We start from the raw sequence: 26,713 nt of genomic DNA on the forward strand, positions 1-26,713 counted from the left end.
ATTTGAACCTACAAACCACAGAAGAGCAAGGTAAAGGTGTTCTCTTTAACCAGCAGCTCCTCGGGCTGGATTCACAATGGATCCACCAGTTCCCTTTGGGAAAGGCCTGAAATGAAAGCTGACTGCTTTTCACCATTCTTTCCTGCACCTTTGAGGTACACAAAGATCTGAGATACCTTTTGTTTGCAGGTCTCTGCTGTGTTTGGTTATTTGAGTAGACAGGCATGGAAGTTCTTGCCCATCATGTCTGGTTTTCTGACTCACTTCAGAATTAATTGGAACGGGATAGCTAAACCTGAGATTTATAAGCGAGCTCTTCCTAAGGGAGATTACAATTTTGTAGCAGGGCAAAACCTGCAATGAACGTTTAAGCAGTACCTTTGGTGTCCTTCTGGGAAGGACTGCTACTACGCTGCACTGCTGCAAGCTACGAGGACGCCTCCTTCCTTACACCTCAGGCAGGACATTTACTGATGCATCAAGAATAAGCCTAATTTCGGGCTGCGTTCATTGCGCTGCATTCATCCCGCTCCCGCGCAGAGCAGCCCACCGACCCCGCCGAGCGATGACGCGCCGTAACGCAGCCAATGAGCGTCCGGTGCTGTTGGGCGGACGCTGCCGCCGCGTCGGAGCGGGGCTGCCCTGCGCGGGCGCCGTGCAGTGGCTCCTTCCGCCGGTGAACGGCGCCGGGCGGCGGGGAGAGGCGCGGCCGGCGGGAGGCAGGTGAGGGGCGGGCCCCGGGGGCCGGGCTGGGGCAGAGCCGCTCGCTGTCAGCCATCCCGCCGCCGGGAACGGAACGGAACGGAACGGGGCGGGTAGCACAGCGCGGTGTGGTGCCGTGCCGTGCCGCTGGAGATGGGGCCGCCGCAGTGCCAGGCGCAGCCCCAGCCGTATTCTTGCGGCTCCGGCGCAGGCGGGAGTGGCGAGTGGGACCGTGCGGAGATGCCGGCGCCCCTGTGCAGTCCCCCAGGGGACGGCGTGCTATGCGTTTTCGTAACCAGTGGAGACCCTCTCCTGTCTTCTACGTTTGGCTGCCCGCCTCCTTACTGCGGGGGAGTCGGCTGGAGAGGGAGCGGGATCCCTGACCAGCCGCCATGTCGGGCGCGGGACGCTCGAGGGTCGGCCCCGGCAGCAGCAGCCCGGATCTGGCCTCACCGCCCGGCTGGGAAAGCAGCGGGCTCCAGAGCTGCCCGCGCCGAGGGCCGTTCCCGGGTGTTGTGTGCGCGTTGTTGAGCTCGTAGCGCACTTGCAGACCCCCACGCACGGCCCGCCGAGGGTGCTGGGGGAGAGTGGAGGCGAGGCAGGTTTGTGCGGATGTTGGCCCGGTTTGCCCCGCGGGCATCGGAGCCGGATCCTGTTCTAGCCCCGGAGCGAGGAACCGGGGGACACGGCCCCTCTCCGGAGGAACCTTGTTAACATGGGATGATTTGGGGTGTTTTCCTTGAATTCTGTAGCAATCAGTGTCATGTCAGGCAGACGGAAATTACAGTTAACAGTATCTCATCTTCATCTCAGTAGTTGTAGTTCAGAATGACCTGGCTGAGCTGAGGGATGAGGAAGCATTTATCAGATGTGGATCTGAATATTCGCAGTCCCCTGAGGATACTGGGCAACTTCTGCATATACTGAAATGCACATGAGCCACAAGTGCTGAGCATCCTTCACGACCAAGGGAGATACGTCTTCATCTTCTGCAGCCCAGTCTGTGCAGAGGGGCCAACACTGGAGTCTTAAAAGTAGTTTATAATAGCAGATTCATTTGGGATTTTCCTGTGATTCTCCAAATGCTCGGTCCTCAGAAGGTCAGAAGAAGGAATGTCCTTGGCAGTATCTTAGCTGTCTTGAATATTTAATCCAGTCACATCTGCCTGGATTATTTTAATTTATTTTTTGCAAACCTTGTAATCTTTGGAACTTTTCCTGAACTCTTCCAGGTACTTCCTGACTGCCCAGCCTGTCCTCCCAGATGCAGGCCCTTGCTTACATAGCAGCCCACTTTTAACACACTCAAGCATCACTTGCCTTCATTACCTGCTAGGCAGGCACCTTCACTGCAGTATCTGTAATGCTGCCTTTGCTCCAGACTCGTGTTCTGGCTGCTTAAGATGGAATGCATCGTGTTTTCCTCTGTTAAAATATCTTTTCTGCAGAAGTTCAAGTGCTAATACTGAAAGGCTTATTTTCATGGTCTTTCTTTTCCCAGTGGTACACCCATTATAATTTTGCTCTCACCTTCACTTTGTTCCATTCAATATTTTTTTTCCCACGTATTATGTCCTTTTGTACTATCCTACTTCAACTAACAGAAAGGCAGTATATAAAGAAGATAAATGGCTGGTCCAGGAGCAAACAGAGGCAGTAAATACATGACTGTGTACTCCCAGCCACAAGGAGAGAAAAAAAAAATAAGTCAAAATTAGAGGATTCATCATAGTTGTGCTGCCACAACTAATAGGAGAATTTTGCTTGTTCTCTGCTGCTATAAATGTTCTTCTCACTGTTACCTGTTACTCACCTGGTGGATCCAGGTTTTTAGGTACTTAGCAGCAGCAGTTCTAAGAATCAGAATTCTGAAACATCCCCCTGGAATCCCATATGAATGCACTGTGTTGTTCGTTCCCACTGGCCTAGTTGTTTCCATGTCTGCCTCCACCATTCAAACACAAGGTACCAGTTGGTTGCTGTGTACCACTGCTTGCTACCCACCAGAAGCTGTCAGGGATTCCTCTTTTCTTTCATTGTGTGGGATCAAAGTCCTCTTTTCTGCCTTTCCGTCCTGGTCCCCCAACACAGAGTTAATAGAACTGGAGGCAAAGTTCAGAATACCCATCAGTAGTTGGGATTGTCAGACATACAGAACAGCCAAAATCTGTACAGTTTAATGGCACCCAGAAGGCCAAGTAAGAGAAACAGTGGCCTTTCTTGACTTTTAAGAGGACTGGTCTATACCCACCTCACATGAAGGGTAGAGCTGCAGTACCCAGAAAGTGTCAGGTTTCTGAGTGATGCAGCGGGAATAGGCTTCTGCTGGGAAACCACACTCTAAGTACACTTAAATAAATACCCACCTAGGTATATTAAATTAAGATTAGATCCCAAAGTGGTTACCAGAATGCTTTGGAAAGAGGTTTCCTGACAACAACAGGTGATATTTCCATGGATTAAAACTAGATGTGTGCTCATGGAGAAGCTTTCTTCCCCTTTGTACATGTGTTGCATGCACCAAGAGGAAACTGAGGAGGAGAGAAGTTATGGATTTGTGTAACTGAGATGAGCAGGGTGTGTAGCACCACCAGTGTTACCAGATCTCCTTTTTGCCTTTCAGCCATGGCCATGCCCAGTTCCCTTCTATGGGCTGTTGACATTTTTGGGAGGGTTTACACCCTGTCTACTGTTGGCCAGTACTGGGAGCTCTGCAAGGATGCACAGCTGGAGTTCAAGCGGGTCTCTGCTGTCAAGCAGTGCTGCTGGGGAATAGCCTGTGACCATCAAGTCTACACCTACGTGTTCTCGGGTGACGTTCCTATTAGATACCAGGAAGAAACTTACGAGAACCAGGTACGACACGTAGTGGGTACTTGTCACACTGCCATGTGCTCATCAGAATGAAGCGATAGCAAACCCCTGCATCAGCTGCCCCTGCATGTTTTCCCTCACAGGAAGATTGTTTGGCTTTATTCTCATGTTTTGATGATGTTTCTGAAGAGCACATGCATGCCAAATAGCAGGTTGTTCTTTTAATATTTTAATTCTCAAAGGAAGGTTATACTTCGCTGCTCTTGCCAAAAGCAACACCAGTGTGCACCACAGCCTGCTTCATGCAAGCTGGAACATTCACCCTTTTCACCTGATATTTTCCCTTCCTTAGTGATACATAATCCCCTTTAGTGACACACAATCCCCTTATGTCCAATGTAACTTCCATGCAGCAAACATACTATCAGAAATCTATTATTCTTAAGAAAATGCTATTTTTTAGTGTCTTAACTCTAATAAAGGCATAACTGTCCATTGAAGTACAATGTTTCCAGCTTTTTTTAAGATGATCCTTCCTATGTGACATACTTCAACAAAAGAATGTATTCAAAATAGTATTTTAAAGGAAACTGATCTATTATGCTTTTAAATTAACCAAAAGTTGTTTCAGAAAACTGAAGTGTTTTCTTGAGCACATTTCTCTGATTTCTAATAGGCAATGGGATAAATACAAGTTGAGAAAAGACATTAATTTATCTACATGGGTAAAAATACAACAAATTAACTTTATACATTACTTAACATTGTCACAACTTTCCAGCCATTTAAAAGTGTTCCTCTTGTTGTGCAAACATGATCTTTTAAAATGCAAAACTTCGCATTTTATTTTGTTATTTGAAAACTTGTTTTGTTCTAGGCCATGAAAAAATGCAAACCGAAATACTAGAGTGAAACTCAAATAGATAATGTGCATAGCATTGTAGCTAGATTCCTAGTAAAAGTAAACAAACCACTCATTTTCCACATGCCCTAAAATATAAGGGAGTATGACGTGACAAATTTTGCCAGTACTTATATAGTAGGTAAGGGGTGGGGGAAAGAAAAAATCACAGCTGCATTAGCAAAACCCTTGCAAGTTATTTGTAACCGATTAAAGCCAGATTTGGAAAAACATCCAAAACCTTTGGTATAACATAAGACACAGGGAAGAGTTACTGATACCGTTATCTTGACACAATTCCTGGTGCAGAGGCCATGCTGTTTTTCTAGTGCAGGCAAGACACTAATCGTCTTTCTCGTGGTGAGCAGATTAGAGATCCCAAGGCCACCTATAGAGCATTATCCTAATGCTGCAGTGTGATGGTGCCATGCATCTCCCAAGAAAAAAGCACTATCTGTATTAAGATATATCATCAGATGTTCCTATTTGTGTGGCTGAAAAATTACTTGTTTGGGACTAACTGCAGTCAACTCTTCTTTGATACTTAAAGACCTTCTCCGAAAGACTTTGTTAGATAGGGGCTTACAGCATGAGCACTGTCTCATTCACCCCAGGATTTTATTCCTCTCTTCCTGCAGAAAATTAGCAATGTATCAGTTTACCCTAACCCTAACCCTATAGATGTCCATTGGAATGCTGTGATTTCAAATAAGATCATGTATTATTTCTGACAGCGCTGGAATCCAGTTGGTGGCTTTTGTGAGAAATTACTGCCCAGTGACCGCTGGCAGTGGAGTGATGTGAGCGGGCTAAAACATCAGCAGCTCGATAGTTTCACACTGCCTTCACCCCATTGGGAGTGGGAGTCTGACTGGTATGTGGATGAAAATATTGGAGGGGAACCAACAGAGAAAGGGGTAGGTGAACAATACCAAAAAGAGATCTATTCTGGGAATTCTTAGGCTGTGAAATAACAGGCACTTTTATAGAAGTGTAGAAGGTCTATAAAAATAAAAGGCACTTAACTTCACATAGCTGCTTTCTAGGGAATAGCTCAACTATAATACAACACAAGGAAGGTTCTTGTTTGAAGTCTGTAGCAGCTTCTACAGAAGCTTTTTCCTTTGTACAGGCCACAGAATGCTGCCTACCGGATACCACTGTTATTTATGACTTTTACTATGAAAAAAGTAAAATGCTTTACTGTGTCTTGCTTATTCTGTGTATATCATGCAAAGGAATTTGAACAGGATTCATGTGGTATTAGCTGATATGCTAATCAGGGCTGTTGAGACACGCACAGTGATTTGTACTGCAGTTGTAGGAGTGATTCTTGCGCAGAATTGCTCCAAGTTATGATTTCAAGCTTTCCCTTGGTCCTGATTTTGATACAAGAAAACTTCTGTTTGCAGGGCTGGACTTACGCCATAGACTTCCCCAGCACCTACACAAAGGATAAGAAATGGAATTCTTGTGTCAGACGCAGGAGGTGGATCAGATACAGGAGATACAAATCACGGGATGTTTGGGCAAAGGTTCTTGATCTCTTTTCAGTATTAAATAAAGTGATTTTCTGAAATAATCAATTTTAAATGCAGGGGAATTTATTTTTTTATCAGTGCTCTGTAAGCTGCACCTGTATTTCTTCACTTTTGACTTGTAATTCTTGCAGGTACAAACGGAAGACTGGGATTTTTCATAGCAACTTGTGTTAAAGGTGCCAAATCTCATGGTAATGCAGTTGGAGATAGATGCTCAGCTCCTTTGCAAATTTCAAATCAACTTTTTAACTTTCTTTGGTTGTTCGACAAAGCACACTTATTTGAGGTGCAACAGTCTAGCATCAGTCACCAGATGCATCTTTTATCTGTATCAAAACCTGTTCTTTAATAATTGTTTCAATTTAAGAATGTACAGAAGTTGTAATTTGTGATGTTCCAGCTTTCCAGTTCAAAGAATGTCTGTATGTACTGTTCAGGGTGTAAAAATTCCCTTCAGTTAGGGGATGAAACAGACATTTTCATCCTGCCTCAACAGCATTTCCTCTCTTTCTGCATATAGCAGCCTTGAATGAGAGGAATCTCCATAGATGAACCAGTCTGAAAGAAAAAATTAGGCCACGAGGCAAATCACCTGTCTGTTTGCAGTGTCTCTTCAATCTTTCTTCTCTTTGCTTCAGATCGTATCCCAAGATGATCCAGATAAATTGCCAGACCCTTTCAATGACATCTCCATTGGAGGATGGGAAATCACCGATGAGCCTCTGGGCCGTTTATCAGTGTGGGCTGTTTCTTTACAAGGAAGGGTATGTGCATGTTCCCCAAGTTTTCTAATATGAATTGCTACAGAAAAGGAGGTAAATGCTTTTAAGGCATGGCAGGTTTGTTATTCATAGAATCAGAGAATGGTTTGGGTTGAAAGGGACAGTAAAGGTCATCTAGTCCAGCCCCCTGCTATGGGCAGGGACATCCTCAACTAGATTGTTTGATGTTGTTAAGGAACTAGCTGTATTTGCATTTGGCATAGGATGTAAAAGCTGTGTTGAGACAACATTATGTAACAACTTGAGCTGTAAATGGAAAGGCTCAGTGTCTCATGGGGTTGCTGGAAGCCTTAAACCTCTATAAACATGTGAATCTTAAAAACTTGGGAGGAGGAATGTCTTGTATTCTGAAAAATGCACAGAATGCACACAGTGGCACTGGTAACAGAGAGAAGGAGCCTTAAAACCCAATAAAGATTCCTGCAAAGCATTATGCCATGTGTCTGTGATGGAGAGTCAGGAATGATTCAAGAAAGGGTTTCCAAAATGTTTTTGTAAGACTTCCTGTTCAGAAGACAGGAACCTTCTGATCTGGCAAGGTGAAGTCCAGCTCTGGAATGTTTTGGATTTATTTCCTATTGAAAACTATCAATTTTTCTTTTGTTTGTTTTTAGGCCTACCATAAGGTCTCTCCTCTTTTGCTCAGTGCTGTAAAGATTTGACTGTTGCTTTCCTTCCTTCATCCTTACAGCATGTATCTGACATTACTTTGTCTCTAGACAATTTCTAGGTTGTGGTCAGTCTCACGGTGAAAAATGTAATACTTTTAACGGATAGCCTGAGATTTCAGTCACCCTTGGCACTGCCTGGAGAGGCAAGCAATCTTGGTTAAACCGAAGCTCCCCGTGCCTCATGCTCCCCAGTAATAAGTCACAGGCAGCCCAGTCTACAAGCTTACTAGACTGACATTGTAAAACGCTTTCATTCCCCAAGTAAAAGTCCCTAGAGAATAAATGTATTTCTAAAAATGAGCATTTAGCCCTCAGCAGTCATGCTCTGGAGCTCTGGTATGACTGCTGGAGGATGCTTTCTATGTGTGACCTCCCTATTTTGACCGTGCTCTATAGGAAAGTGCACAGACAGTAGGACCAGGCGGACTGGGTGTCACTGAAGGCTGTACAGAGTGGCCTTTTTTACCCATGTTGTAGCAAGCTCTGTTCTGTGAAAGTGAAGTCAGGCTATCGTCAGACAGTAACATTTTGTATATTTGTTCATTCTTGGTTTATATAACATGCCCTGAAATACACTAAAGTGTAGTTTAGATGTTGAAATACACACAGAACATGTAGCAATAAGTTACTGTACCCAATCCAGGTTCACTTCCACGATAAAAGCCAGTCTGTAAAAAGCCTCCTCCCTTTGTACATAAGGAAATAGCTTCAACTGCGTAATCACCATCAAAAGAATACCTTTAAAGGTCATAGTGCATAAACTGCATACAAGCGTCCTGTTGTTAGAGGAGGACTGTGCTTTCCAGTTTGTCTTCATGCTTGTCTCAGAGGTTGTGTTGTTGTAGTGATATTCTTCTAAGTTTTATTTGATTATGTTTCTTTTTTGAACTTGTCTAGGTATGGTACAGAGAAAATGTCTGCCAACACAACCCAGAGGGTTCCATGTGGTCCTTAATCACCACTCCTGGTGAAGTTGTACAGATAAGCTGTGGACCATATGACCTCCTTTGGGCAACTCTTTGGGAAGGCCAAGCTATTGTGAGAGAAGGAATTGATAGGAATAACCCTCAAGGTAAAGTTTGCTAAATGTAGCTGGAAACCCCTTTGATTTATGTAGTGGTGCATAAGAAACTAATCTACAGTGCCTTCTGGGGTTTGTTTCTTGCAGGAATTTCCTGGAGTATTGTGGAGTCTCCAAGCTCTGAAAATGGGATTATGCACGTGTCTGTGGGTGTTGATGTGGTGTGGTGTGTTACAAAGGATAGAAAAGTAAGAGGTGTCAATGTCTGGTTCTGCTTGTTTGTTTGTTTTTAAAATCATAGCATATCTCAAGTTGGATATGCTCCATGATCCAGTGGGATCATGGAGTCCAACTCCCTGCCCCTTGTAGGCAGTCTTGAAAGTCTTGAGAATGTACTAGAGTGCTCTTGTGCTGGTTGCCGTCAAATCCCTTCATGTTCAGTTCAAAACCATAGATGAATTCTATGAATGTATAGTAGTTTGAAGTCATTAAGTAAGTCTGGTTTAATGCGTTACTACTTGTCAGCTGACTGTGTTCAACCTGCTCCATCTGCCAAACAAAACCACTACAATAAATGTAGGTAAGCTAGCATGGTTTTCTTTAGATCTGCAAGATAGTCAAGCACATTGTTATGTGATTGACCCAACAACTTCTAAAGTAGCTGCTTGCTGCTATATAACAATATGCTAAATGCAGCTGGAAACTTTTTCCAGGTACCCAGCCCACAGACACTTTTGGATTGGTAAAAACTAATCTAAGGGGAGACAATTTAAGGAGCTATATCACTAAAAAGATCCCTTTGACAGTTCTCTCCACCAGCCCCGCTTCCGGGGTTTGAACGCAAGACCATGTAGAACCCCATTCAGAGTAACCAGAAATAGCCTACAGCTGACATGTAATACAAAGGGTTTTTCCAATGGCAGAGAAACTAACTCTGTCACAGAAAGCCATAACAAGTCTCCTTGTGGGCTATTCTAGCTGTAGTTGGTCACAAGGACACACAGTCTGGGCACTATTAAGAAAATTTTCTTTACCTGATAAAGAACCAAGGAGGTAAGTGACTTCTTAAGGTGATACAGCAAGTTCGTGTTAGAGAGTAAGATTAATCCACTAAACAAACTAAATTCCAGGTGTCTGCCTGCTAATGCAGAAGGAGCAAAATTTGGTTTTTCTGCTGTTGTTGTTGTAGGTGTGGTTTAGAAGAGGCGTGAACTCACATAATCCTTGTGGGACAAGCTGGATTGAAATGGTTGGAGAAATGATGATGGTAACTGTAGGCTTAAATAACCAGGTAAGACAGCTGTATACCTGTTGTGGGGGTATTTATGTTCCCCTTTGTACAGGCAGTATTCACACGTGGTGAGGACTGTCAGCAGTGCCAGTATGGACAGCTGGACAAGAGGTCCATGTGCTTGAACTGCTAGGAGGGAATGCATGGCTAAATTCTTCACCAGAAGATAACAGCATGTCTCATGTGTGGCACATTCAGGTGCAAACAGTTTTCTCTTGATGGTACAGAATTTAAGCTGCATCTGCAGTATCTGCATTAAGGAAGAACACAAAAGAAAATACTGTGTCCAGCAGATTTTTGTGCTGAATTTTCCATTACTGAACCTTTTTTGTAGCTGTCATCTACCTGCATTCCTTCACCAAGCCCTGTCCTTCTCTAGGTGTGGGGAATTGGCTGTGATGACAGAGCAATTTATTTCCGTCAAGGTGTCACACCAAGTGAGCTCAGTGGGAAGACATGGAAGGCAATTGTGTCTGGCAGAGAGAGCGACAGATCTCAGACCGGGAGCTCAACAAGTCTGCTCAGGTACGTACTGAAAGACCTGCTCAAGACTTTGTATGCCAAGAATGTCAGTGCTGGGAGATAGTTCTTTACATTCAAATGGTATGGACAGGGAGGAGCAGACAGGGCATCTCTAATCATTATGTATGCCAAAAGGCATTTTGGGGGTTTTGCTGTTAACAATAAGCAGCATTTGTTGCACAGAGTAGAAACTGAAGCTCTCACTTTGCAATGCAGTGCATGCCTGCAGTAATTTTCTCTGGGCTTTACTATCGCTATCTGGAACTAGTCTCTAGTAAGAGAAAACACTACCTGTGAAATATCAGGAAGGAGTGCCAACTCTCTTTAGGAATTATCCCTGTCCCAAGTGTCACTGTGTTTCCTGTCCTAGAGAGGTTAAATCAGTAACTCCCAGCTGACTGCTGGCCTCTTGGCTGTGCAAGACATGCCAATGGAGCCAGGATTGCTGCAGAAACTACTTGCTTGAGTCAGTGTGCTCTGAGTAAAAGCCCTATAGCTAAGACAAAAATCAGAGAGATAATAATGGGCTTTAAAAAATCCTATTTATTTCATATCCATAAAATTTGATGTTGCTTCAGTGTTCCTGCAAGTTGTAGGCAGCAAACACCACCTATTGTTTTAGAAAGAGCAATGAAATATCTATGGAATGTCTTCCTATGCCTCAGATTTACTAGACTGCTCTTCCAGATTTGTGTTAGACTCTTTCCCCTGGTAATAGAAGTTTGACCTTTAAAACAAGAAGCCTTCTGTTTCTCTCCTGAAGCTGAAATGCTGGATTGATTTCTGTATGTCTGTGGTCTAAGGCCTGTGCTAATTTATAGTGCTGTGAGTGATAGTTAATTAATTATCTATTTGTCCTTCAGTGCTGGCTGTTTCTTTACTGATGATACTCAGAACCAAACAAACGCGATCATTCAGGGTCATGCAGATACTTCCTCTGATACAGAGCTTCCGAGTGTATCCATGAACCTTGCCAACACCCCCCCGGCAGGAGCTGCAGCCAGCAGCAGTGGTAACAGCCCAGGCAACCAGACAGCAGAAACTCAGGAAAATGTGACTGTGAATCCTCTGGACTCTGGTCAAGGAGAAGTCACTGTTGCTTCGACTAGTAACGAGAATGCTAATTTTGAAATGCATAAACCTACAAACCCAAATCCTTCTGCAGAACTGCAGTGGACAAACATTGACTTGAAGGAGGCCCAAAAGCATCCAGTCCTCTCTGTCAGCAGCTTTGCAGAAACATCCAGCCTCTCTTCCCTTGGCATGTTCCCAGTGGGAGCCGAAGAGCAGTATGGAGCCGATGATCACCCACTGTGGGCCTGGGTGTCGGGGGGAGGCTGTCTTGTAGATTTGCACAGCCCATTGAAATGGTTCACTGTTCCATCAGGTACTCTCCAGTTGCTACAACAGACCCTAATTCTCAATTACAATATGCTCTTTAAGAAAAACATTAGTTTGGGTCTTTTTGAACAAAACCATGGCACAAAACTTCTGATAATTCATTTACTGCAGTTTGTTAATACACTCCATGTCTGAGGATACTGCTGCTTATATTTAGCTGGAAAGCACTTTGGGATTGTGATATAGAAATCTAAAGGTGGTGTTTTCTCTTGAGTATCAGTAAGAATTTTGTAAAGTAGTCTGTGCTGGATCTGCATCTCATTCTTCATTGCACAAAAAACTGCAGCTTCAGGCAAAACCCCTCATACCACTGAGTGGTAACTGAAGCAGAGAAAAGGGCTCTGTTGAGAGATGCAGGTGCCACAAATAGCTGCCTCTCTCCTACCATTCCTACTGAGACAAGGGTAAGATACAGACATTACTCAGAGTCACCGTGTGAGCCCAGCTTATAACTGGATGGTGTTAGATTTTAGACTATTGAGAGGCAGTGTAATATAACTGTATTTCCAAAATAAACAATTAACTAATATATGTAATAGCAGTGTAACTCTTAATGCACTATACTACCTAGATGATGTAAGGAGGAAATTCTTTCCTGTTAGGGTGGTGAGGCACTGGAATAGGTTGCCCAGGGAGGTTGTGAATGCTCCATCCCTGGCAGTGTGCAAGGCCAGGTTGGATGAGGCCTTGGGTGATATGGTTTAGAGTGAGATGGCCCTGCCCATGGCAGAGGGGTTGGAACTTGATGATCTTAAGGTCCTTTCCAACCCTAACTATTCTATGATTCTATGATGGCCTTGAAAGATTTTGTATTCCCATCTAGTGATCCCATTTCTATGCATTATTTACAAAGTTTGGCTGTCAGTTCTGAAGTATTCAGTAATTCTTAAGTATAATAGCTAGAACAATTAGGTTAGACTGGATTGATTCAGTCCAGTGTTCAAAGCAGCATCGTGTTTTACCTTTCACAGAACTGTATTTAAAGCTCACTGGAGTTTATCGGTTGGGGTTCTCTTGTAGGTTTGTCATCCTCTGTGCAATCCTTGTCACTGTCTGTCACTCCAGCACAGACAGCAGCATGGCGAAAGCAGATCTTTCAGCAGCTCAGTGAAAGGACAAAGCGGGAGCTGGAGAATTTCAGGCACTATGAACAGGCTATTGAGCAGGTAAGCAGTGAGGATGCTTAACTGTTTACTAAACACATCTATCAATACTGCATCAATAACATATTTCTGATGTACTGATTAGAAGTTATTGTTAGCTTTATATTCTTATTTCTGCCTGTGACAACTTTCCTAGATTGTCATTGTCTGAGCTCCATATGGGAAATTTAACAGCTTATCGAACATGGTGCAGCAGTCTTTATCTAAAAACATTAGCTGGTAGTTTTGTATAGGATCAAAACCAAATTGGTCAGCATTATTTGAGTACACTGAAACCTCAAATCCACAGAGAAGTATTTGCAACAGTGGAACATTGTATAAATTATTCCACCACAAGATGAGGCTTCTTAACTGAACCAGTGACTTAAGTAGGTGAACTTTCCCTCTCTGCAACTCTTAAGGAATTAGCTTAAGTTCCATTAATAAAACAATGATGCAGATGTCAACAGCAGCACCGAAATAGCAGCACTTTTGTTTGATGTTCTCTGTTATGACTCCTTGGCTCTTTTCAGGTTCATTCGCATTTTTGGTCTTTTCATTGCTAATTGCCAAATGACATCTGGAATTCATTTGCTTAAAGCCACTTGGAGTGCAGGGGTTTAATCAAGTTTAAAAAGATGATGTCAAAACCCTTTAGAGTCCAAGCAGAAGTTGTGTTGTAACAGCAGCACACTGGAGTCAGTTAGTATCTGTGTGCTACTGCATTCTTGCAGAGGTAAAATGTTAATACCATTGTATACATGCTACTTCAGTGCCTTTTTGTCCAGTTTTGTCAGTTTTCATTTTGTCTTCAGCTTCTTGAACACTGTGGTACACTCTGTGTCAGAATGAATTGATCTGATCAGATCAGACTTACCTGCAGCAGAGATTTTTTGTGGTCACAAAAGTAGTATTTAGGAGAAAGTGAGTCACACAGATTGCTTACTCCTGCAAATTTGTGTTTGCATTGCAGTCGGTTTGGGTTAAAACTGGAACCTTGCAATGGTGGAGGAATTGGAAGCCTCATAAATGGATGGATGTTCGAGTCGCACTTGAGCAGTTCACTGGGAGCGATGGAATTCGTGACAGCATCCTGTTCATCTATTACATGTATTATGAGGAGAAAAAGGTGTGTTCAGCTTGAGACCCTTGAAAGAGTTGTATTTGGCAAAGGAAAACCTTTGAAGGGAAAACAGTTTTCTTAAGGAAGGCAAATTAGGGTATGCTGCTGTTCTAAGGAACCAATGCAAACATAGCCTAGAGTACTAGCAAATTGCAAGCTTTCCTAAGTTGTAGCTATGTTAATGCTGTGTCAAAAATACCCAGTCAGCAACAATCCACATTGTTTGAACCATCAGCTTTGTACTAATGAGGAATTCTTCTGGAAATTCAAAATGTTCTTTATTGTGAAGAAAAAGCCAAGCTTACCTGGCCAGCATCTTCATCAATAGGTTTAATGCATATTGGCAGTAGGAATGAGAGGTAGTGCAGGACTAGAAATAGAGCCCGGTTCCTTCTTCACCAAGAACTGATTCTTTGCTGTCCTTGGCAGGAATACCTCATTCATAGTTCTGAAGTGCAAAAATTCTGGCTCTGAGGAAGGTATATCTAACTTAGTTTACTTGCAATTTTTTTTGCCTTGTCGTAGTATATCCATGTGTTCCTGAATGAAGTCACTATTATAGTTGAAGTTCTGAATGAAGCCAAACATTCCTTTGCACTTTATACACCTGAAAGGACAAAGCAGCGGTGGCCAATCCGCCTGGCAGCCACAACGGAGCAAGAAATGCATGACTGGGTAATTCTGTGTATTTTTTATTTCAAGATGGTAATATCTGCAATAAAACATAAAGCCAGTCTCTGAATCTCAGCATCGCATTTAGAGTATCTAGGCTACTTACCTGTTTTCACAATTTAGGTATTTAAAAAGTCTGTTCAAACTTAGAGGCACCTGAGGCTTCTTTTGTCCACTGGAGTTTGCATGCTTTCTGATGCTGCCACTGCTATCTATAATAAAAAAAACATTTTTTTTCCTTCCCCTTCTATCTCCAGATATAGATTATGCTATGAATGAGTTAGGAGTTTAATTCAGTTAGTCTGTTCTTCTGCATTGGTAGAAAAACTTATCTGTTGTCACTGTTGTAGAGTCTTATATATAGTCAGGCACATACACACTGGAGCAAAGGAAGCCCTGAATGATAACTTCATAACGACCAGATACTGCAAACGCAATAGTTCCAGTGATTGTTAATAATTTCCAAAACACTGAATTCTGGCGCTTTTGAGAAAAAGCTGCAAATTCACTTCACTGATTTGCAAGAACATGCAAAGGTAACTTTGTTTTATAAAACTGAATCATCCATGCGGATCTTTTTGTTACCATTGTAAATGGAAGCTTTTTGTTCTGTGCTTCCTGTTTCGTAGCTGTCTTTGCTGAACATGTCCTGTTGTGAAAGCAGACGGATTCAAGGCCCTCCTTCTCACCACGCCATTTGGTCAGTTACTTGTAAAGGAGACATCTTTGTTAGTGAGCCAAGTCCTGAACTGGAGGAAGGACCACAAGTGATGCCATGTGATCAAATGTAAGAGGTTTCAGAAGCTGTTCTTTCTGCACTGGATGCATCCAGCAAAGACTGTCTTTCATGTCAATTTGGTGACTTTGATGGGCTGTTAGAGTATATATAGTACACTGCAGATGTCTGTCAATGACAAGGTTAATGACTGCCTTCATATTCATGATTGCATGTGAAGAAATCCACCAAATCTTATTTGAATTTTTAGATGCTGGAGCTACTCGTGATTTCACAAGCCTTTCTCATTGCGATGCCATTTTTTGGTGATTGCATCTTTCGTGCCGTAATTACTTAAGAGATGAACTAGTTTAAAAGTGAACATCATCACTGTAATTGTAGTGAAATGTGAGTTTTCAGTTTTATCAGAGTCAGGACTGAAATTCGCAGTCCTTCATAGTCGCTACAGTCTGGGAGCAGCTTCTTTACAGTTTTGATTACAACTATGCCAATATAGTACTGCCAACTCTTCTAGAAGAAACATAGCAGCCTCAGAACTGGAGGCTTAAAGGGCAGTCTTCAATTTAAAAATTATATGCAGTTTCATGTTACCCACATAAAACATCTTTTAATAACACTAAGAAATCGTTTAGTCCTTTTTCTTCAGGGTAGAGCACCCTAAACATCTGGCAAATCACAAAGCTGATGTGCTCTTGCATCTTAGTTTGAGGAATCCATGACCTAGATGCCTCGTGCCATTCTGGTAACTAAAATACTCCTCTGCAATCTCTTTACTTTTCCCATTCTTCCCCAGAAAGGTACCATGGCTAACTGGTTGTGTAAAACCCCAGAAAGGGATTAACCTGCAAAGATTAGGAGAATAGGAAGAATCAAAGCCCTCGTTTTTACCAAGCTCCATAGCGAATACATAAGTAATTTGCTGTCTTGTTAGATAAAGGCAATTCCTAGATTTAAAAAATAAAAAGAGGATGATATTAAAGCTGAGGCAGTTGATGGCCACCAGCACATGAGGATTCCAGCAAGATTGTCCTAACTAATGTAAAAAAAAAATAAATATATATATATATATATATATATACACACATAAAGAAACACAAGCTACAAAGTAAAAGTAAGAAACTTCCAAGCCCGAAAATTCCAAGTGAAGGCAGGTGGGTTCCTTACGTCTGCTTTTCAGTGGCTGTCCAGAGGGAAATGCTTTCAACTGGCAACAGCCTGCATGGAGGTTGAGCAAGCATGTATGTGAAGTTGAGTTGCAGGAGGGGAGAGCATACATTCCTGATGGATGTGGTGCAGACTAAATGCAAATGTTGCCCTTTTTTTGGCAGGTTTTGGCGTCAAGTTGGAGGTCATCTTCGACTGGTAGAGTGCAATAACCGAGGCATAGTGTGGGGCATAGGATATGATCACACAGCTTGGGTTTACACTGGTGGATATGGAGGTGGCTTCATTCAAGGTACGGACATTGGTCTGCTGTGGTGTGCGTGTTTCTTATCTTCCTGACTGGGTCAGCTATTCACGCTATTTTAGCTGTCTGTCCTTTAGCCTAACAGCTAGGGGTTATACAGTGAAGAGGCCAAACATTAGGAAGGAATTGGTATTGCAGTTTTATATTTGTATTAGGAAGGAATTGGCATTGCTGTTTTATGTTTTTATTATGTTGGTATTTTCAGCTTAAGAGCAAGAAACAGGATAATCAGCAATATTACTACGCCTATTGGAATTTAACATGTACTTTCTTTAAGGTTTAGCTTTAATATAATCCAGATGATTTATTTCTTAACAGGGCTGGCCAGTAGTGCTGATAACATTTATACACAATCAGATGTGAAATGTGTTTACATCTATGAGAACCAGCGGTGGAATCCAGTCACTGGATATAGCAGCAGGTTGTTTATTGTATTTGTTTGCCATTGGTTTTTACCACTGTCAAATGAAACAAGGGGTTTGTTTTAGCTTTTTAGAGTAGTTAGTACAGTTACTCTGTCTTGAGTCTCCTCCAGCATTTATTGTTAACCTGAGATGGAAGGAGCAGTTTCTCAATTCTCTAGATTTGTAATTATCTGTTCAAAATGCATTTGTAGCAGAACCTTACAAATTTGTGCTTTGTGAGTGCAGAGTGAGCCTACTTGAAACATTTTTCATTATTAGGGTCATACAGCAAAGTTTTGACTAGGATATATACATTCATATATATTGTGCTAAATACATTGGGTCCTTGAATAGTATATTTAAACAATAGTATTGAAAAAGCATTCACACACATGAGTGTTTGTGCCAGAAAAAGCTCAGGATTCACCTTCCAGTTTTAAATAGTAGCGAGGAACATCACTCTCCAGAGAAAAGTTTACATGGTCCTTATCTTTGGTGTAACTGGAAGCAGTTGTGCAGGTTCTTTCCCACTATCTTCATCACTCACGTGATATTTCTAAATACAGAAATTAATGATGGAAGACTGTTCCATGTATGAAAGTAGGAAGTGCTATAAGTAGGCTTTTCTTCCCTCAGCTTTCAAATTCCCTGTTGTAAATGACCTTGCATTCCTTGTATGCAACAGAGGTCTGCCCACAGACAGATACATGTGGAGTGATGCATCTGGCCTGCAGGAATGCACAAAACTCAACACCAAACCTCCTTCTCCACAGTGGACTTGGGTAAGCTTTGTCTTAGAGGTCTTTTCTCAATGAAGGCAAAGCTTAGCGAGTAGGATACAAGACTGGGGCTTAAATGACCCAGATTTTCTTTCTGGATTTGTCATAATACTTAACCTTGGTTTCCCCATTTACACAATAGCAGTAATCTTCCATAATCAAAAGAATGTATTGCATTGAGTGGGACTCTCTTGTTTAGGAGGTCTTAGACTGCTGCTTTGATCCTTTTCTCTTCAACTAAATTGAGACTAGGGAACTTAAATTTAAACTAATTCATACTGCAAGTATTAGGTTTCTAGCAAGGCACTGCACTTCAAAAGGTGGAGGGAAAGGGTGAAAGAGGTTATTTTCATTATATATAGGTGTAGACTGTGCTTATTATTCTCACTGTCTCCTTTTGACAATAGGTATCCGATTGGTACATTGATTTTAATACTTCAGGCGGAACCGATCGGGAGGGCTGGCAGTATGCAGCAGACTTCCCAGCGTAAGTGATAACTTTTTCTACCTAAGATACTTGCAGGCAAATGCCATACTTAAGTCCTTGTTTCTTCTTGTTTGTTCTTTTGCATGTTAACTGTGCTTTAACAGGGACAAGCGTGCCTTGATTTCTTGCTTTTCATGGGGACACTAACACTGACATTCACTGGGGAGGCAGGGCAGCAAGCTGAGGCTAGCAAATACAGTCTCAATTGTTTTAGAGTCAACAGGGATGTCTGGTGGACAGATACATAGGCAGTGCTCTCAGGCTGGCACTGACAGTGGAGGTGCTCTGACACTCTCATGAACACCTATTTAAATCTCTTTCGGTAGGTCTTACCATGGTCACAAGACAATGAAAGACTTTGTCCGACGGAGGCGCTGGGCAAGGTGAGGAATTTATAAATAAAAGTTTGGAACTTGAATGATAACTGTTCCCTGGAAGTGTCCTTTAGTTACAAGGGAGAGAGTCTTGTCACCCAGTCAACAAAAGCAATAGTAAAGAAACCTGCAAGAAGTAAGCCATCTCCAATAGAGAATCTGATGATCTTTAGCACTATGGCTTTAATTTTAAGCCTTTACAGGTAGATATCCTACTTGATTTTGTGGGATCTGTAGTTAGTGTGTATTTGTTGTTTTTTTTCAGCTTTTCTATGCTTTCTGTACTAGAGCACCTGCTAGTTATGATAATAAATTGCTGTGGACTTCTGCATTGTTCTGTTTGCTGTTGATGCTACATAGCTTTTTTTGTCCCTTGTACAGTGATCTTTGAAGGAAGGTCCTGAAGCATCAAGCTGTTGTTCCAGAATAGGCAATAGAAGAAATGACATCCAATCAGTCACAAGGGTGACCTGAAATAAAATAAGCAATTTGAGAAATACCCTCAAGTCTAAATACTTCCTCTTGTTTTAATTGTCAATAGAAAATTGAAAATTAATAGGGAACAACTTAAGGCTGGATCCAGTTTTTCAGAATGGGAGGATGCAGAGATGTCCAGTGTTTCTTAGGACATTCTTCATACAAACAAATCACTGTTGTGATGATATTTCTGAAATAGCACTACTTTGTTGCAGTTTCCACAGAAAAAATACACCAATTCCCAGAAAGACCTACCTCTAACTTTCTCTCTGCCTTCCTTAAGATGCTATGTAACTTTTTAACAGGCACCACCAAAAAACTAATTGTAAGGTAATTCCCTTAACCAAGACAGGAAGGAATGAACCAGGTGTGGAGTTCTGTCTGCAGTGGGATTGAATATTCGCTATCCTGCTGTTGCCCAGTGAGTTAGAGAGAGCCAGGAAGCAGTGTAGCACAAACTTCAGCCTTGGGTTTACAAAGTTTTTAAAACCAGAAGCTTTGAAAAATCAGTAATATGCCAAAATTCAAACCCTGATGCAAAACATGGTTGATTGTTATAAACCTCTTTGAAATTAAAAATATATTTATATATATACTTATATATATGTATTTAATGAAGAGATTTCAGGATTGTTTGAACTGAAGTCAACAATGGACCAGGAAACAAATTTAGTTCTAGAAAGTACGTTGTTGTGAAGGGTTTGGTTTTCTTCTGTTTCAGAAAATGTAAGATAGTCACCAATGGGCCATGGCTGGAAGTGCCTCCTGTTACTCTCTGGGACATCTCCATAATTCCCAGTACAGATGCAGATGGTGAAGAAGCAGTAGCACTGTGGGCAATCAGTGACAAAGGAGACGTACTCTGCAGGCTTGGAGTGACACAGCAAAATCCAGCTGTAAGGCTGTTTATTTTTACTGCCTTATTGATGTATTTAATGTGATTATGCAAGTACATACACACAATCACGCAGTGTCTTTTCTCAAAGCACCTTGTTATTTTTTTCCCCTATATCTCTCAGATTTGAAAGTCCTTGTCTGTCATCTGTAACAGTTTGCTGCCCACATTTCTTCTAATAGCACTTCTCTTGCATAATTTACCTTGGCTTATGCCATGTCACCTGCAGGAGCCTCTCTCAGCTCCTGTACATCTTGTGAAGCATTTCACTTTCACTTTTTGCACTGACAGCTTTGTTCCTTTTTTAATTGTTGCTAATGTGTGCATCCTATTTAAATGAACTGTTGAAGAACAGAATTTCTCTTAAGTATGGACCCATATTTCTAATGCCTGTTGATATCAGAGGGAGTTTATCCTTTGACTTTTCTGGCCTGGAACTGACTTTGCTTATTGAAGACAGATGGGCTTGGACTGGGACAGAAACAATGACCACACATCCAGTAAAGTATGCAGAAAGGAGCAAATAGTCCCAGTAGCTTCAACAGGAATACTTATTTCCTACTAATAGACACATACCGAAGCATAAGTTTAGGGTTGGTATGTGCTGATTTTAAGCCATATTTACAACAGGACATATACTTAAGTGGAATTTGGGGGAAAACTGCAAAAAGCTGAAAACTTACAGGATTTTTTTATTTTTCTCCCTGTTCGATCAGTTGCAGTAGAACAGATCTGTAAAGCAGTGCAACAGCAAGGACTGGAACACTGTGTCTGGAATGTGGAGCCCTGTATCAGTTGATTTTTGTAAGACCCATTCTGCATAATCAAAACCAAGGGATTATTAAAAAAAAAGAAAAAAAAAAGTCTAGCCCAGCTATTCAGAGACATGCACATGCCTAAATTCCAGTGATCTCAACACAAAAGGCCCTGTTAGAGTCCAACACTGCTATTCTCATATAGTTATATATCCAAATATCTTTGAGAATCAGGACCTTGTTTCTGTTCAGTTGTACAGGTAGGTAAGGATTATTCTTCACAACATTTTTCACTGTGTAGGGCTTGTCTCATTTGGTAATAATCCATGATACTTTGTCATGGAGTTCTGAACAACTGCTTCACAATTCACCTTCTGTGGTTTGTTAGGGAACATCCTGGCTGCACGTGGGAACAGATCAGCCCTTCATTTCCATCTCAGTTGGAGCATTTTACCAAGTGTGGGCTATTGCTAGAGATGGTTCTGCCTTCTATCGGGGTTCAGTGTCTCAAAAAAAACCTGCAGGTAAGTGCTTGCACTTTTTTAGTATGGTCTTCAACTTACACATTGTGTAAGCTCTACTACACTGCCATTTCTGAGAAAGACAGATCTGTTTAGAAGAGGTCTTTCCAATAGCTGTGCAAAACAGTGCATATGAACAACACTCATGATAATTTTAGCAGTTAATTCGGTCTTCACTTCTGTGATTTAAAGTGTTTGTTTCTAAAAACAAGCTAGTAAAAATATATTGTCATGTTTAGAGCTTTCTTGCACAGCTCTGTGTTTCAGCTGCAGACATTTCCAAAACTTCCCATATATAATTATGTTTTCTCAATGTTTGACTCAAGTATCTATAACCTTTAGGTGACTGTTGGTACCATATTCCTTCACCTCAAAAACAGAAGTTAAAACAAGTCTCAGTAGGACGAACATCTGTGTTTGTGTTGGATAAAAATGGTAAGGACTTTTCAAAGTTATCTGTCAATATTACAGAAAATAGATCAGTATACATCAGATTGAATTAAAAATAAGATGCTAAGTTAGAGCGCTTCTGCTTGGACAGATGGTTACTGTTGCTTCAAGATGATTAGTATATTTTATGTTGCAAGAGATGGAGTAGGCAGCCCACTGAAGTACTGCTTTTAAAGACTTGGGTTTTGTTGTATCTGGTAGTGCCCTATGTAGCGACAGTCCAGCATCTGTGCTATTCTTGGGGGAAGAGATAGGTGAATGTCAAAGAGGAGAACTGCTTGGCAGGATTTTATCTAGAGTTTTACCTAGAACATACAAAACTGAAGAAGACTACTTGCCCGTTGCAAAACCTAGGAACAGCAGCATCATTGCAAGATAAATGATGAAGCATCCTTTACAAAGGGAACAAGCCTTTAACACCACTCTCCTTCAAATCTCATTTGCTTTACATCTCTGGTGCATAGTTCCTTATGTGGACATTTTTCCCCAAGAAAATAAAACAGAGTATTTACTCTTTTCCAGAGAAGTTATAATTACAGAAATATAAATTTGAAAGTAGGAATCTCATTATTCTTCACTGTAAGATATTAGTCAAAACCATAATGCATTTCCACAGAACATGGGAAGTATTAAGCATTGCTTTGTTATGTTGTTTACTAGCACTTTACACCAAGCAGACATCCTGAGCTGTAACCCGGACTCTGTATTTTATAGGCAACCTTTGGTACCGGCAGGGTATCACACCAAGCTACCCTCAAGGATCTACTTGGGATCACGTTTCAAATAACATCCGTAAAATGTCTATAGGGCCCCTGGACCAGGTGTGTATCAAGCTTCCACATATCTCAGCAGTTTTATTAGCAGTTATGCATAACATTCTTTTGGAATTAAATTAAATATTCTTCAGACTTATTTTTATTTGATTAAGATGATTGTCTAAATACTGAAATCCTGACAGCAAGACAAAAGTCATGCCAATGAAATAGTCATACAACCAGCCCTTTGCCAGGAAAAGCGTCACTTTTTTCCCTCTTTGACTAATAAGGCTATTTTATATATTTAATCTCTTTCCTGTTAAATCTTACTATCTGGCAATGTTTTAATTATGACACTGGTATCGAGTTGTTTGTTTGGGGGTGTCTCTGACTACATTAGAACAGTTTCATCATTAACACTATTCAAGATCAAGACTGGTTTCTGAAAGTGAGTACACACTTAAAATTTAAACATCTAGAAGAGCAGCATGGAGAGTACATTTTATTGCCTCTTTGCTTTCTTGAGGTCTGGGTGATAGCTGACAAAGTACAAGGAAGTCATAGTTTAAGCTGTGGGACAGTCTGCCATCGAACTGGTGTTCGGCCAATGGAGCCTAAGGGCCTCTCCTGGGACTATGGTATTGGGGTAAGTACTGAGGACTTAACACTGCCTAAAAGTTGTGTACCCAAATATCCATGAGAGCGTTGGAACAGGAAAATTCCATCCTGTTTAGCTGGCCAGCTTTCTAAAGCTGGCATATACCTGCAGGAAATTGACCTTTGTTTTTCAGCTTTATGTTCATTTTATAAATTAATATAGTAGGTGATGCAGTTACAGCTAGGAAGTCATTTATTGGCATTTGATAAGTATTCATTTTAAATAGGTAATTTCAAAGTTACAATGAGAAAAGCAGTAAAGTTAGTGCTATTAAAAAAAAAAAACCAACAAAAAGCATATTCCTTCCTAGTCTGCACGTGATTATTCCTCATTGTTGCTTCCATGTATTACACTCAGTCTTTTGAGAAAAGCTGTTTCAAGGTTTTGGCCTCATATAAGTTTGTGGAAAACCTCCAATGACTGTTAGGAGCACCTGACCCACTAATGTCAATTCCTGTAGTAAAAATAATCCTTAAGGGGTATGTTGTATTTTTGGTTTGTTTTACAAGGAACCTTTTTCCTGATTCAGCCCAGAGCAGGATTACTTCCCTCTTGAATAAATAGTATAAAACTAGTGGCGCACATAAAGCATCACATCAGATGCTGTACTTGCAGGGTAATGTTTCTCCTTTTGTATTTCTTTATCGATCTTTTACAGGGTGGATGGGAGCACATTAGTGTCAGAGGAAATGCAACTGAAGCATCTAGGCTCACTGTGCATGACACTTCTGAGGAAAACCTTGCAGTATCAAAGGATTTAGAAGATGAGGAGAGTAAAGGGAAAACAGAACACTCTAAGTCCCCGCTGATGGTCAGTGAAAGTCAGGAATTGGACAGAAATGCTGTTAATTGTTAAGTTGTTGCCATCTACATGTTCCAAGCAGTAGTCAGTATAATTTAAAAAGAAACTAAGTATCTATTGCCTGGAGAGAAAAACATGACCTTTTTGTGCTACTAAAATATTTTACTGAACTGAAATTTGCAATGGGGTATTTTAAATACTGACTTCTACTACATCACGTGCAAAATGTGACTTTTAGAGCTAATAGTTTTGTCAAAGCAGGCAACCTTTTTAGCCATGATGTATTTCTGACCCTTGACCATAGCTGCTACAAATCATACAACTGTGAATATTTTTGCAGACGATCATTACATTTACTACTTTTTTTTTAACGTTATAGTTCCCTTCATTTCTTCCAGATTCACACACCGTGCACACTGTTCTTCAGATTCACATTTGAGCAGAGATGAAGATGTCACATCAGCGTAAATGAATAGCAGACAAACCTAACAGGTCCTAATTGCACAGACATGCATGTAACTCTGCTCATGTGAGTCCTGCTTTTACAGGCATGTAGCTTGTGTTGTGCTATTCTTGCTCCCACCAGTAAAATTAAATTCTATACAACTGAGCTTAGGGTGCAGTTACCAGTAAGGGACAAATTTTGCTGTCATTGCTCACAATGAGCAATATCACAATCAAGAAATGGTTTTGGTGAGACTGTGGAGAGCACGGACCTATTCAGTCTAAGTGACAATGTCTCAATTGTAAATTGCTGGTCCAAATAGTGATAAATCATGTTTTGTCTAAATCTTAACTGGAACTGTGGTAACTGAGGTATGCAGATGCCTACTTCATGAGGGTGAAAGGCACCAGATACTTGAGCTGGGCTGCATTCCATATCATTGCAAATCATGTTTTCAATAGTGTAAAAGACAAGAGGACATCTTCAATAATATTGTGAAGTCACAGTGGTAGGAGTGTAAAACAACTTTCCTGGTATCAGTGGAGTTTGCCAATATATACTAATGTGGGTTCAGAATGAAGCTCCACTCTTTGTTTTCAGTGATTGATTCATCCCTTGTTCCAACAAGAAGCCACTTCTTATTAAAAAAAAAAAAAGAAAAAGCTTTTTTTTCCTGTCTTGCTTGTCATAATTGACCTGTGATGTGGAATTATTAATTGAAATCCAGTCCTTGGGAAGTACTGAAAAAGCCTTTCCCATAGCTTCAGGAAGGCACCACGTTTTTCCCCTGGCAGCAGTTTACATCCATTTTTCCTCTCTGTGACTGTGTATGGCATTATTTTTGTATGATGAGCTGTGTGGTGTGGTTTCAGTACTGTATTTGTAGAAGTAAAACTTATGTTTGCACGTATTTAAAGAATATATTTGGTATTTTAATGCCAAGGAAAGCACTGTTTCCAAGTCCAAATGTGAATGAAGACTGAAGATGCTTTACTGTTTTAAAAAAACGTGTTGATCTTTCCAGTATGTGATTATAGAGATTTCCGGTTGATACATACATTGTGGGAGTACCATCAATAACATGTTTGCTTTAATTACCAGAATAGGTTTTGCATAACTTGCACAGTATCTTGTCCAAATAAATTACTTTATTACGTGTATTTTTAGAGAATAACTAGGATTGTATTTTCTCTGCATCATATAAAAAAGGTATTTTCTTTTAATAGTGTTTACATATGCAACAATCACACTGATTTCATACGATAAGCTTTATAATGTACCTTTGCATTTTTCCCTACATTGCCAAGTTTCACTTACTTTACTGTAAAAAAGACAGGTTTAAGTGAACAAAAGATAATTTATGTTTTAGTACTAAGTATTTGCCTTCTGAAATTATTATTTAGGAAAGTATTTAATTTAAAAATGTCATTGTTGTGACTAATAAGGAAAAGTGACTTTAAAATGAGGGAACTTTGAAAAATAAAAAAGTAATTTATCACAAAAAAAAACGCTTCTGATGAAATCGTTTTTGACATGTCCATGACTTTGTAGCACAGCACCACTGTGGAACTATCAGCTGTCCTTCCATTGGAACGTGTATGCTCTGTGCCTGGCTGTTCATTGGGATGGCTGTCCTCAAGTGAAGGGGCAACCTTCACCTGCCTCCTCTGCTACTGTATTTATAACTCAATATTACATGCCACTTGGGGCTTAATGTTAGAAACATCTCTATTTGCAGTAAGTCCTGACAGTCACTGCTACAAGCGTTTAAACTCCATGTTTATAACAGTAATATCAGTAAAATTGTTTTTTTAAGTGATGTGCAATTCTTCAGCACTGGCACTGTCAAAATACTCTTTAACTAACCAAATAGCAATTCAAACACAGCTTTCCCACAGAAACATTTCGGGGATGACAGTATCTGGAAACTCTCATCTCTCCTGTATCTCACAGATCTAGCAGATTAATGACTTTAAAAGTATCCAAGAACAAAAAAAAAAAAAAATGACCATGATCTAGAAGTGATTAGTCATTATTTACTGATTACAGAACATTACAGAACCCCAGAACTTAGGCTGGAAGGGACTTACGGAAACCATCTATCCCAGCCCCTTGTAGAACTAA

The 26,713-nt window shown here is 40.9% G+C and overlaps 1 protein-coding gene across 1 annotated transcript; it reads left to right on the forward strand.

The window, feature by feature from the left end:
- Nucleotides 1-585: 585 nt before the first annotated feature.
- TECPR1 (tectonin beta-propeller repeat containing 1) lies at nt 586-26,097 on the forward strand. The gene is made up of 25 exons (XM_061357089.1): nt 586-723; nt 3,326-3,558; nt 5,152-5,334; nt 5,830-5,952; nt 6,597-6,722; nt 8,309-8,483; nt 8,580-8,680; nt 9,622-9,723; nt 10,103-10,248; nt 11,109-11,632; nt 12,667-12,812; nt 13,762-13,917; nt 14,437-14,586; nt 15,213-15,370; nt 16,648-16,775; nt 17,106-17,208; nt 17,877-17,973; nt 18,378-18,457; nt 18,784-18,840; nt 20,030-20,204; nt 21,347-21,482; nt 21,822-21,914; nt 22,644-22,750; nt 23,211-23,330; nt 24,001-26,097. Exons 2-25 carry the CDS (start codon nt 3,328-3,330, stop codon nt 24,196-24,198), a joined length of 3,615 nt encoding a protein of 1,204 aa, XP_061213073.1. The 5' UTR covers nt 586-723; nt 3,326-3,327; the 3' UTR covers nt 24,199-26,097.
- Nucleotides 26,098-26,713: the final 616 nt, after the last annotated feature.

Source organism: Neopsephotus bourkii, unplaced genomic scaffold (genome assembly GCF_033783945.1).
Source record: "Neopsephotus bourkii isolate Nb327-2 ecotype Australia unplaced genomic scaffold, CSIRO-AGI_Nbou_v1 NB_882, whole genome shotgun sequence".
Lineage (NCBI taxonomy): Eukaryota > Metazoa > Chordata > Aves > Psittaciformes > Psittacidae > Neopsephotus > Neopsephotus bourkii.

Excerpts from the sequence above, each read along its gene's own strand:
- TECPR1 (XM_061357089.1), top strand. The coding sequence starts at position 3,328 with ATGGCCATGCCCAGTTCCCTTCTATGGGCTGTTGACATTTTTGGGAGG. Across the intron at positions 20,205-21,346 it reads TGACACAGCAAAATCCAGCT|GGAACATCCTGGCTGCACGT; the intron begins GTAAGGCTGTTT and ends GTGGTTTGTTAG. Across the intron at positions 21,483-21,821 it reads GTCTCAAAAAAAACCTGCAG|GTGACTGTTGGTACCATATT; the intron begins GTAAGTGCTTGC and ends TATAACCTTTAG.